The following is a 14017-nucleotide window of genomic DNA, read 5'->3' as shown; positions in this document are numbered from 1 at the left end:
GTGAATTATGCATGATCATTAGCTTCTGCAAAAATGTTCAATCTATAAACATTTTTCTCACAAGTTTGTGTGAATTTGCACAATGTGCTTCGTTTGGTATGGAAATCTTGACAGACTGAGAAGAAAGCTCCTAATCTTTGCATAGAAACTTATTTGAAAGTGACAAAAGTGCCAAAAATTGGTTCCAAACCACCTACCTACACGAAACAAATAGAACTCTACTAAGGTGGTATATTATTACTACAGGCATTAAGTTTACGTGTGGTGCATAGATTATATTGTGCGTTAAAAACACCACAATCTGTTTTCTGTCTTTATCTTCATTTTCTATAGGGGTTCTAGGCCTTTTTTTCTACTGGAAGCTTACGTAAACCTTAATTCATCGAGCATCATTGATGGCAATGATGCTCAGTAAAGAATGAATTGCTCCAGCAAAAGTAGCAGAACTGAACTTGCACTTTAGTATTGGATTTTAGGGGGTTCGTTATGTTTACAGTAGATTTTGGTTGTACGGGTGGACGTACTACTCATCGACTGCCTAATGTTTATTTGTTTGATAAGAATATTTAACACTGAACACTTTAACACTGAAATTCATGCAAAAAACCTACGTGATTGAGAAAATCCAGAGCTAGGCTATCAAATGCCCATGTTCCCTTTTCGATTCGAAGTTTCAGTGCAAAAATATCGCCGTCGAACTTGCGTGGCCTCGTTTCAGCTCCCCGCGGTAACGCTCCTTATTGAAATCGACCGCTGTTTTTGCATTGACAATGCACGCAAGCCGAGTTGTATTGAACACCGTGTTGTACGAAGCTTTTTAGAAACTTCCAATAGACATTACATTACGATTCGGTGAAAATATTCATTCGAAATTTTGTCCTTGATTAAAACCATTAACTTTGTTAATGAACGGTGAATTTTCGCGTCTTCCCACACCATCCTCATCAACAGTCAAAGCCAATCAATTTGTATGTGCTTTGCGTGATGCAGTGAAGTGCGTACTAAGCGTTCAGTGCGCCAATTAATACACGGTCGGTTTATTACAAGAGGGTGGTCGATGTAGTAGGGCTATCATACAGCCGACCATTATAAGTTCTAAATTATGAGGTAGGAAATGATCGAGACAGGTCATCATGTAATTGAACTTAGTTAGCACTAGCAGTCTAAAACATAGCCTATTCTAGAATTTCTAGGCCCTAGCCCTTGACTAGGCCCTATAGCATTGCCTAGCTAGGCCCTAACCGTCACGTTAGACCCTATATGCCTAACTAACTTGTTAGATTTCCACATCATCGAACTCGGACACTGCGCCTATAGAAACTATTACTATAATTGTGCATGATGTGATACGGTGCCTGTTACAACTTAGAATACGGTACTGTAAGGTGGTTACTAGTATTGTCTGTACAACGAATAGGCCACTGTACTGTGTCAACAATGGGAATATTCCGTACGCTGATTTAGATGATTAGTTTTTGTAAAGGAAATTCGTATTTTATGTGAAGTTTTGAAAATGTATGTAAGGATTGAGGGCCAGGATTGAATTATGCAAGTGTTTATACAAGCACGAGTTGGTTGAAAAACATACAAGTATAGTAATGTAGTGGTCTACGTACCGGTACAGACGACCTAGTCTTAACGTTTGTTAGATCTAACGTTACATGCATGAAGGCGAGGCGTAGCGCAGCCCGGCCAAGAACCCAAAGCGTGAGCCGTGACTAGCTTCTTCATACATCATGCAAATTACAGATGGGCATGAAGCGATGTAACTATCAGTTAAATAAATAAATACCTTGGAATGACTGGCAAAGTTCTTCTATAGCTAGACCCCATTTGCTGAGAATGTTCGTGACTCCATATAGCTGCATTGCAGTCATCGTCACCGCCGTCCATCATGATGAATAGTCGCGCTACTGGACTGTACAGTGTATGTACGTACATAAACGTGTGATAACTGTACGTGTGTGTGTGAGGCGCGGTGGCCGCCACCCCGGCGGCGATCGATTGCGACGCGGTGATTCGACGAAGGATATACATGCAGGCCCGCTGATTGGTTCATGACTATCACATGACTTTTGCCCGTCAATTTCTAAACAACGTTGTTTAATTGTTTGGACAATCATTAGGTGATCCGAGAATCCTCTCGGATCACCTTCTGTATCTGTACTGATTCTTTGTTCTTCTTCTTCTTCTTCTTCTTCTTCTTTATTTCTCCGCAAAAGTTGTGTAGAGATGAGCTCAGAAAGTGCATTGCCTATGAATGTCAAACTTATACCATATGTGTATCATGTCCCAAAGACGACATGTCAAGTAAAATCGTAGTGATCAGTCGACCGTGACGTCACTATGACGTCATTATATGAAAACACATTTTCAATCATATCTCATTAATGGAGTGGAATTTCTCAATGAAATTTACGTCACATAAATTTCAATTCAAGGGAATTCTACCCATATTTTCAAAATTCCTCGCATCGTAAAGACGTGCGCGTACGCGCGCGTTGAAATATTTGTATGCTCCAATCAAGCTCAAATTTTTTTTGCATACGTTTCAGACCATTTGGAGCATTTTTTGAAAAATTGAAAAAATCGGACGGACGCGTACGCGCGCGCACATATACGCACGCACAGCTCATATGCAATGAAAATTTCCCGTTTTTTCACTTTGATCGGATGTGTGAAATGTCAAGGAATATTTCTACCAAGTTTCAAGTCAATCCGACTCAAGATGACGTCATACGGGTCCGTCAAAGTTGAAATTCCGCGCGCGCGTCAATGGCGATATACAGTGCAACAATGCCAAAAAACTGCCAATTTTAAATCCAATTTTACTCGTCAGGATGGACGGTGACCCCCCATTTTTTTACATATTCTGAAAGCTGATGAGTTGTACATGTCATTTCATGGGTTGGCAATGCTGGAAAAATGATTAAAATATATCAAATTTCTTAATAAAGTTAAAAAAGTAAATTTTCAAAATGACGTCATCAAATTTCAAGTTCATTCAAGCATATCTCACTTATTCTTTAGTTGATTTTCGTCCAAATTTCAATATGTTGTAGCTTATTAAATGGTCTTTCAGATATATAATAACAACAATTTGATTGGATGACGGCATCACCTCGTAAAAAGGGATTAAAAGTAACATTGTTAAATTTGACCAGTTTACGTGTTATCTCTATGGGAGTGCAGTTTTTCTGGAAATGAAAACTGACATGACTATCTTTATCGAGCACTAGCTCACTTATGCTTCGGTGAATTTCTCCCATATTTTAGTATGTTGTAGCTGAGACTTTGGGCTATCGTAAATGTGCCCTTTGTTTTTTCATACGGAGTCGGCATCATGCCCAAAAACTTGGTTGAAATTAAAGCTTATCTTCCATGTATTTTCATATTCCTTTCTTTCTGCAACTTTCTTTGCAATAACTCAAGAAAAACAAGCTCTATCAGCCCAATATTTTGCACATGTTTAGTTTATGTCACGTACATTATTTCATAAAATAACAACTACTTGATCGGGTACCTTCTTGGGTATGTAAATTAGGGTCAAAGGTCAAAAATGTTTCATCCTGTATCTTGGTGAATACATGTCTTATCTTTCCCATATTTTGCATACTTAAAGACCATGTTACAAGAATCATTTCACAAAGTAACTACTTTTTGCTCAGACGCCATCTTGTCTGTGCAAAGTAGGGTCAAAGGTCATATGTACTTCTTTCTTTATCTTCATTATGACGTGTTATCTCTATGGGAGGGAATTTGTCTAGATGTGAAAATTGACATGATTGTCTTTATCGACGACTAGCTCAATTACCCTTCGGTGAATTTCTTCCAGATTTCAGTATGTTGTAGCCAATGTAATACTCTTTAAGTTTTGTTCAATCAAAGTTTTAATCGGATGATGTCTTCACCTCGTGAAAATAGATATAATGTAACCTTGTCAAATTTAACCAGTTTACGTGTTATCTCTACGGGAGGGAATTTTTCTGGAAATGAAAATTGACATGACGGTCTTTATCGAACACTAGCTCACTTACTCTTTCGTGAATTTCTCCCAGATTTTAATATGTTGTAGCTCAGACTTTGGGCTATCGCGACTATACCCTCCATTTTTTCATACGGCGCCGATATCACGTCAAAAAACTTGGTTGAAATTATACTTATCTTCGATGTATTGAGATATTTCTTTCTTTATGCCACTTTCTTTGCAATAAGTTAAAAAAACCAGCCCCTATCACGCCCATATTTTGCACATGTTTAGGTCATGTCACGTACTTTATTTCATAAAATAACAACTACTTGATCAGACACCATCTTGGGTATGTAAATTAGGGTCAAAGGTCATAAATGTTTCAACCTGTATCTTGGTGAATACATGTCCTATCTTTCCCGTATTTTCCACACGCAAAGACCATGTTACAAGAATCATTTCACAAAATAACCACTTTTTGCTCAGATGCCATCTTGGCTGCGCAAAGTTGGGTCAATGGTCAAATATACTTCATTCTGTATCTTCGTTATAGTGTATACCGAATTTGGTACCAAAGATGGCAGACCTGACTCTCTTTTCTAAATGGGAATCCAAACATCACACGGCCAATGTCTCTAAACACAGATGAAACCTATATGGTCATGCCTATTGCGATCAGGACTCGAATCATCGATTAAAACAAATCGGATCACCTAATTTGTCAGTCTTGACAAATTCCAAGTCTAGTTCCGAATTGTTTTTAAACAACCGCTGTTTAAGGCAATCAAGCTCCAATTTTCTATATTTAAACAACATTGTTTAGAATTTTAAACAACAATATTTTAAACAACGAAATTTTACACAGCGTTCTAACAGTGTGGGGTAAGAAATACGAGTGTAAAAAGGTCAGTTTTCTCCTTAGCCCCGGACAAGAGATAGTACGGGACTAATTGGCCAGTGTAAAAAGCTGAAAAAATTGGTACGGGACTAACGATAGTCCTGGGTCAGAGAAGTCCGGGGTTAAGAAACACAAGTGTAAAAAGGGCTTTCTATGCATGGCGGAAGGGGGGGGGGAGGGGCGGGCGAGCAGGGAGAAGGCGTGGGCAAGTGTTATCTCCACCCTTCCCTTCCCATCGAGCTTTTGCCTTTTTAAGGTTGAAATTGAGACATCTCGTATACGCATATTTCATGGAATCAAGATTTGGGAAATCACAAAAAAAAAAGAATGATGGGGGGGGGGGGAGGACTGAGGGAGGAAAGGGTCGATTAAAGGGGAAATTCCCCTTATACATGAGGGAACCTTGAGTTTTCGGAATATAAGTGATAAGTCTTGTGCACTCAGAATTATTCATAACTGTTTTTGTAAATCTAAAAAGTGTACTAAGCTAGGGAAAGAGGCACAGAGGGGGAGGGTTTGGGAGGGGGATACCCCCTCCCAAGCACGAGAGATTTTGCATATTTTGAATTGAAATTCAACGATCTGGTGCACACTTTGAGTGAAATATTCAAAAAAACATATCTTATTTGAGGAAAGGTTGCAAAGGAGACCCGCTTCATGTGCATGCATACAGTATACACGCATTTTTTTTCCGCCTCCCAAATCCCCGGTCCAAATCTTGGGGGGGGGGGGGGGGGGAGATGGGGGCGGTCGCCCCCCCCCCCCCCCCCCCTTGGCTACGCAAGTGTTTGTTAGCTGTTCTTAGGGATTCGCACAGATACGCTTGAGCCCATTTTTTTTTATATTGGACATGTTCAAAACTTTGATTGGGATGACAATGAATCAATCTCTATGCTATGTATACATTGAACATTTACTGTTTGAACATTTTGCTTGCTGGTTCTTAATTGACTTAGGTATGCATAGTTTATGTGCAAACACTGCTGCACCGTGATTTGTTGGGAAATATTTGGGTCATAGAGTCACAGGTCAAGTTTGTCAAGAGAAAATGCTATCGCCATTTCTGTCGGTATTTTGAAAGTGACTCGAAGCATTGCCATATAGAAATTGGTGTATTTCCAAATAGTGAGTAATTGCCAACCATGTGAAACGATTGTCTCACAATGGCAAGATGTTCTGTAGACCTGTTTGGATAATAAGTCATTAAAACAGAGGCATACCATTGACCGTAATTTGCGAAATCAAAATGCACACGAACATACCTCGTTTTACAGTAGATGGGAAATCTCTTCATGTGGAAAAGTATTGCTTGTTCACCAATTTGATATGAAAGTGTTTTGCTGCTGTGTATCATCTTAGTTGTAAACTTTGATATCAACCACATTTGTTTTGACAGGTGTGGGAGTGGACAATGATCAGATTCTGGTCCTGGGAGCGACAAATATCCCCTGGTGTTTGGATGCTGCAGTCAGAAGAAGGTAAAGTGCGCCTTCCATATGTTTTGTCAAAATTCTGACATGTTGTAAGTCTCTTGTGAATGAAGTTCTTCTGCCTTAAAAGTCACACTGCTGCCAAGAGCTAGCAGGGCACTTGTAATGAGTAACGCTGTTCCAAGGACGTGGAAAGTAGAAAGTATGTTTGATCATAGGAATGTAAAAAAACAGAAATCATAGCCTTCATAATATGTGCATGAATTCAGAAATCAGGTAGGTTTGATTTGTAAATGGTACTGCTTAAAGGGATGATACAGTATTGGTGGAGATAGGAAGTGGGCTCTAAACTTTTTGCGAGATAACAAGAAAACACTTATTAAGTATTACATAGCATACCATTTCAAGAGGAATTCAAGGTTTATTTAATAAAAATCGGGTTTGAAATGACTGAAACATCCAAACACAAAGTAAAACAAAGCGATCGTATTAAAGTGTGGGTCCCACACTTATTAGATTCGCTCTGTTTTGGGTATCTCAGCCATTTCAAAACCAATTTTTATCAAATAAACGTTGAATTCCTCATAGAATTACATGCTCTTTCATATTTCATAAGAGGTTTCTCATTATCTCACCAAAAATGTTAGAAACCCGAAATTAGGTCTCAACCAAAACTATACAATCCCATTAAATATGTAGAATGTTTTGTTCTCAGTCATGGTAAAAATTGATAATTGAATTTGAATTTTATGGTAATGCTGAACACATTAAAAAAAATAATGATATCAAAATTAATACAGCAAGATTCTATTTGAATAAGGGAAACTCTGGATCTCAGCTTCCATTGTGTTTGATCCCACATTGTGTAGTTTGATTGCTTTTCGATAATGTAATGCTGAAATTTTTGCACTAATTCTGGCTTGCACGAATTCTAGAACTTGTGAAAATATTTTCGCAATTTCCTTTGCATATTTTGAACACAGTGATTCGTGGGCTTCTACAGAGGTGCTTCCATGGTGTGTGTGTGTGTGTGTGTGTGTGTGTGTGTGTGTGTGTGTGTGTGTGTGTGTAGTACGTTTATTGTATCTCCTGCATGTAATATCAGCAGCGTTACGCCGCCGCCGCCGCGTCGCATTCTTGCGTGCGCTCTTTAGCGGCCGCAAACCTTGACGGATTTCTTTGAAATTTTGTATGAAGGTTTATTTTGGTAATATCTTCACTAACTTTCAGTGATGCTGCCCCCAGTGTTCCGTAAAAAGTGTAAAATGCCATATTTTTGTGCATAGTTTGTGTGTGCTCTAGAGATCACATTTGTTAACGGATTTTGTTCAAATTTGATATGGCGGTTTATCATGAAGTAATCTACAAGCCTCTAGATTTTGGATATGCTGCTCCCAATGTTCTATCTTTTATAGGGTCAAAGGTCATTTCGTTGGAGGATGCTTTGTGTGCGCCCTATATAGGCAAAATTTCTCAACAGATTGTGTTGAAATTTGGTATGGAGGTTTATCATGATGTAATCTGCACGCCTTAAGATTTTATATGTGTTGCCCCCCAGTGTTCCGTCTTTTATAGGATCAAAGGTCATGTTATACGTGATGGTTTGTGTGCGCTCCATAGGCTACAATTCTTCACAGATTGTGTTCAAATTTGGTATCAAGGTCTACCATGATATAATCTACAAGCGTATAGATTTTGGATTTGCTGCCCCCAGTTTTCCGTCCTTTATAAGGTCAAAGGTCATGTTGGTTTGTGTGCGCTCTATAGGCTTCATTTATTAATGTATCTTGTTCAAATCTAATATGAAGGTCTACCATAATATGAACTACGTGTCGAAAGATTTGGGATAAGCCGCCCCCAGTTTTACGTCTTTTATAGGGTCAAAGTTCATATTGTTGATGGATGGTTTGTGTGCGCTCTATAAGCTACATTTCTTGACAGATTTTGTTCAAATTCGGTACAAAGCTCTACCATGATGTAATCTACAGGCCTATTGATTTTGGAAGTGCTGCCCCCAGTGTTCGGTCTTTGATAGGATCGAAGATTATATTGTTGGTGGATGGTTTGTGTTCCCATCTCCAGTGCCAGGGGGATTCAATCGCATTGCGCGGCAATGGAAATTTCTTGTTTTCATTGCAGCCGTACATTAATGGGTTCGGCATCAAGTCTTTCCTGTCAATAGACTAAAACATACGAGGATAAAGCAATAGGACAGCACAAATTCAAGAACCCGCAAATAATGTATTTTAGCTGTTCAGTACATGAAATTAGTTGTGCAAAAATACTGATCAGTAGATCCATTTTAGGTTATTTTTCTTTTCAGGAAATAACATGCTTCTAAAAATGTATGTGATGGGAATCCAACTCGCCAAGTGACCCTAAGCATGTCAGAGCAGGGTGTCCAATGCACATCGTTTGGAGGTGTTCACTTTAGGAAGTTTTTGCCACTCTCATCTTCTTTCATGCGCAAAGCCATTGGAAATGGCACCTAATGGAATGTATATTTCTGCATTAGAGTTCATCCAAACAAAAAGATATTGCCCCCTCAAATATAATCAGAAGTATCGCTCGTCCCTGTGATGAGTCGTATAACAATTTCATATATAATAATGGCATGTATGGGAATGCTACAAAAGCTATGGTACTAGTATGAAATACTCAAATGTGTTTAAAAGTCACCCTCTGTTTCTGTTGTGTTCATGTGTTCTTCTCTGTAGATTTGAGAAGAGGATATACATTCCCCTTCCGGAGGCACCCGCACGCACCACCATGTTCAAGATGAACATGGGGAAGACGACATCTACTCTGACAGAGCAGGAATACAGGGAACTTGGAGAGAGGTCCGAAGGCTACTCCGGTGCAGACATCAGCATTGTAGTACAGGATGCCCTCATGATGCCTGTCAGGAAAGTCCAGAGTGCAACACACTTCCGACGAGTAAGTTGATGTCTGAGTGGTTTTGGATAGATGTAAGTTTGGTCTATTCAATGAGCAGAGTGCTAACTGAGGCGGTGTTTACGATATCTTTCACATTTTGTGAAACACGTTTCAATACCCACTATTCAAAGACGCGTTGAAGGCCTTTCTGTTCGCATTTCTTGAGTTGTTTCATTTATCAGCTCTCTATCGCGAGTTAAGAGGAAGGTCTTGTCACTGCGTATTTCCACTGCGCACTTTGACCCAAGGAACAGAGATCTGTAGTTTGCATGGGTATAGGTCTGAGATATAAACACGTTTCAAAACTGCTTTGCATTTATCATTTCTATACAGAAACGCGTTTCTGACTCAAACGTGTTGATATAGAGAGAGGATTTTTTTTAGCGTTTCTGAAATGCGTTTCTCACCCCAAAATCAAAACAACTTGTTTGAAAACCTTAATTTTTCAGTCGATAAATGCATCCTGAGATAGATAAATGCTGTCTCTGTGCATGGTGAGTTATGCATTATGAATGAGACCAAGTTGGATGAAAAAGACGTGAGGCAGTCAGGTATTTTAGCGTATCAAGTGAGCTATTGCAGCCATTCATAGTCCAGGATCTGTCTTTTGGATGCTATATAGGTAGCATCTCTTTTATGTTAAGATGTCAATTTGTTCATATGGATACCATGCCCACTCCCTTAGTCCGTAAATTAAGGAATCTTTAAAATCTTCTCTAGAAACAGAAGTTATAGAGCTTAGTGTGATCAGTATGTACATTGGTGATTGTAGTTTCTGGTTTGTTCATTGCTTGAATTAATCACCTTCTACATCACACATGTTCGCTCTGTGAAATCCTGATAGGTCCCGGGTCCGTCACGAGATGATCCCAGTGTCATCATGCATGATCTCCTTGAGCCCTGTTCCCCTGGCTGCCCGGGAGCCATGGAGATGTTATGGATGGACGTCCCAGGAGATAAGCTCAAGGAACCTGCTGTCACATTTGTAAGTATATGTGCTCGTTGTTGCATCAGCATTTGAAGTAGGGCGGTATGGATAACAGCACCAGCCTACCAACAAACAAAACCCAAGCAAAAAACAAAAGAATTCTGATAAAGATGAAGTGTTGCAAAGTCTCAAGTTCTGAATTTCTATGGGTCACGTCATGAAGTCAAGAACTGTGGGTGTCTTCAAAATCCTGTTACATAGCGGTATGTTGCATAAAAGAGACCATAATTGACTGAGCATGTTTTGGGCAAGACACAACCTCCGCATTCACAATAGTATTTATGCGGGTTGAATGCAGTGGGTCACGGTAAAGCAAATCGGTTGATTTGAGCTTCACATGCTTACATTAATTTGTTTTCCTGTCAATATGATTTGTTTTCTCTTCTCATTTTTTTCCTGCTTGTGTTCTTGCTGCTGTCCAGAATGACCTCACCAGAGCCCTTCACAACACCAAGCCGTCTGTGAACATAGACGATCTCGACAAGCAGCGGCAGTTCACTGAAGACTTTGGCCAGGAGGGATAAGTGAGGAAGTAGTCCAATTGCACGTAACTTGTAGCTTAAAACAGAAGAGAAGCAGAAAGAGAGAGAGAGAGAGGGGGGGGGGGGAGATGGGAAGAATACTTGAGATAACACACAAACATGTCAGTCTGACAAAGTGTTGATGCTCTGTCAAGAGTAAAAATGGAACTGCAATTGAATCATCTAGCCATCCTACTATTATATTTTTCCCCAGAGCTGTGAATAAGATATTAGTGTGTCTCAAAAGGACTGTCCCAATGAAGATTTTGCAAAAAAAAAAATACTTAAGATGATCAAATGTATCATAAAATGCTCGTCAAAATAACCATTTAATTGTTATTCGGTTGGAAATGGATAGATACAGTTTAGGTGTTTATTTCTTTCAATCAGTGATTTTAGAATCTTACACTGTTTATCATAGGAACGCTTTACTGTGTTTCAGTATGTATTTCCAGTATAATTATCTTGATAGTGACTTCCAAGTGTATACGTACAGAACTTACCCCATTAAAGACAAATTGATTTTGCTATACTGTATAACAAATTTCCATAACACACCTGCTGAGTTCACTCAGGATAAGTCTTCAGTGGAGTAATGATTACCTCACTGAGCATTTTTTTTTTTTTGGTCTCTTTTCCCTTATTGAATGTTTATGGTTGACATTGTAAATTTGTTAATAAGTTTGGAAATAGTGAACAAATGTTTACCTTTCAGACTAATCTATGAAACACCCCCCTCCCCCCCCCCCCCCTCTCTCTCTCTCTCTCTGATACATTCTGTGGCTTTGAATGACGTGGTGAAATACGGAATTACGTGGCATGCACTTGAAACACGCGATACGGACCTACGATATACATCCATGTCTTACTGAATTAGTAGTATGTCATCTTTGATGCGTTTGAAAAAAATCGTGTGCATATCATTGGAAAAATGAGTGTATACCTGAGTGCAAGCATTATATAGCAACATTTTTCATGTGCAGTACATAGTGACCAGCAACTACACATAGAGTAATCAAGTGTAAAATGAAAAATTTCCAACAAAGATTTAATGATTTCATCATGCATTTGTATAGAACTTACATTTCTTCTAATCAGCATCTCTGATCTCTTTGCCTATCCACCTAATTCTTAAAGGACAAGTCCACCTTCATATACATGTGGATTGAGTGAATGCAGCAATATCAGTAGAACATATCAGTGAAAGTTTGGGGAAAATCAGCCAATCCGTTCAAAAGTTATGCATTTTTAAAGTATCTGCGTTGTCACTGCTGGATGAGAAGACAACTACAGTGTATGATGTCATATGCGTACAACCATATAAAGAAAATAAAGAGAGAATTTCACGAAACTTTACTTTTTGAATTAAGTGCACGTTTCTTCGACTTGTTACTGACATAATTATGTTAAGGGCAATATTATTCCCCCTGCCTTCTGAAAGAGACAAGTCAAGTGTTCTTTTGTTATGCGAGAAAAGTGAGAATATGTTGAATTTTCTTTATTCTTTCTGTATATTGTTGTACTCATGTGACATCATAAGCTATAGTAGTCTTCTCATCCAGCCTTGAGTGAGCAGAAACTTCAAAAATTCACAACTTTTGAACGGATTGTCCGATTTTCCTCTGTCAATAATGTGCTCTACTAATATTGCTGCATACATTCAACCCACATGTCAATGAAGGTGAACTTGTCCTTTAAATGACAAGGAAGGTGGAGAGAACCATGCACTGCAGGAACAGTACGTAATATGTAGATTTTTGTAGTTGGATGTGAAAGACAACAACATGTATCTTACAGTTTGTTATTTCAGGATAGTCTTAATTCTTGTTATATTTTCTTTTCAAAGACTTTAAGCCAAAGCTGCTGAGGACATTATCAAGGTAGCGTGACATATTATGAGAGATGAGATTCTTGTATCTTGTATTGATAGTACGTAATCTTCATGTAAAAGTAATCTTAAAAGAGTTCCACAGGCTTGTTTTGTGAAGAAATTGTGAGTTCACTTATAGAAAAACATTTTATAGAAAGTTTTGATGCTATAACTTGATACTGGCTATTGACCGTGTCGTCTTCTATATGAGAAAATTTTTATTCTTAACTTAAGCTGTTATCTAATGTTACATATCCGTAGATACCAATCGTAGTGTACTCCTCAAATAAATGTGCATGGTGTGTTTTGTCAACTTCTCGAAGGGGAGGGGGAGGGCTGAATATCTGGTGGAACGAAGTATTTGTTATTGAAACATATTCTCACTATGTGACCATTTTTTTTTTCTTATTATCAGTGGCATAAGGGGGACTTTGTTTGTCTAAACATGTGGAAGTGATTTGATTAGGAGATAAGGGCAAGGCATCAGAATCACGTTCTGAACTTGCCGTCGTAGCCAACAGAGTTGAAGTACGGATGGTTAGCTTTTCTATTGAAACTATCAACGAGCCTTTTCAGTGTCAAAACTATGATCTTACTACATGTAGTTCGCTTCTATTTGTACATGCAGCCCACGAAATTTTATTTCACTTCCTGGAGGTAACCAGTGGATGTTCTAATTTGTATTGTAAGATTGATGTTTTGATATTTATCATGTATTTGTCTATGATATATACCTAAATGTAGATAGCTAATATAAGCAAAGAAATTTATTTGTACCAATGCAGTGCAATGTCTAGTGTTCTATTTTGTTGTAGAACAAAATGAAGTATCAGTTATTCTCCCATTGGGAAAGAATTTCAATAATTGTTATTTCTCCAATCACAAATCAGAGATGGATGCTTGTAATTTGTCAGAGAATGAATGTAATGATTTACTCTGCGTAATGCAATGGTCAATCCAGAGCTGCTTACCTGCATAAACATCCCGCATGCACCAGAAGTTTTCACCCACGTGCTGAGATGTAAAAGGGCCAATTCGGAGGAATGTAGCATCGAGTTATGCAATGACATACCTATGTGCTCTGGAAGTCTGCTTTTTTTTTTTTTTTTTTTTTTTGGGGGGGGGGGGGGGTAACTGCACATGTAACGAGTAAAACGGACCAGATTATCAGCACATGATACGTAACAGAAAGAATGGCTGTGATTTCATATGTTGATTGTAAAATCGATCATTTATCCCTTTTTTCCTTTTGAAAGAAAGAATGTTATGCAGAGAATCAGTGTTTTGAACAGATAAACTTATTTTCTGCTATTTCTTGTGTATAGAGTTGTTTCAGTGCAAGGAAGGAAATTAAAAGAAATGCATGGTCACTCCAACAAAGCACCTTCTGATCTGGAGATTCT

At 38.6% G+C, this 14017-nt stretch overlaps 1 protein-coding gene across 1 annotated transcript in view; it reads left to right on the top strand.

Moving 5' to 3' along the window:
• Positions 1 to 13723, top strand: part of LOC139708034 (vacuolar protein sorting-associated protein 4B-like) — a 119766-nt gene extending 106043 nt beyond the window's left edge. Inside the window, exons 8-11 of the mRNA XM_071620022.1 lie at positions 6265 to 6346; positions 9016 to 9235; positions 10080 to 10220; positions 10646 to 13723. Of these exons, the coding sequence (XP_071476123.1) occupies positions 6265 to 6346; positions 9016 to 9235; positions 10080 to 10220; positions 10646 to 10747 (545 nt within the window). The 3' untranslated portion in view covers positions 10748 to 13723. The remainder of the gene's footprint in view (positions 1 to 6264; positions 6347 to 9015; positions 9236 to 10079; positions 10221 to 10645) is intronic.
• The last annotated feature ends 294 nt before the right edge of the window (positions 13724 to 14017 follow it).

The sequence above is a fragment of the Diadema antillarum genome, unplaced genomic scaffold (assembly GCF_040938485.1).
Source record: "Diadema antillarum isolate AM-2024a unplaced genomic scaffold, OU_Dant_1.0 seq00001294_RagTag, whole genome shotgun sequence".
Taxonomy (NCBI): domain Eukaryota; kingdom Metazoa; phylum Echinodermata; class Echinoidea; order Diadematoida; family Diadematidae; genus Diadema; species Diadema antillarum.
Note: the sequence above shows the minus strand (reverse complement) of the source record. Positions and strands in the feature narration are given on the sequence as shown.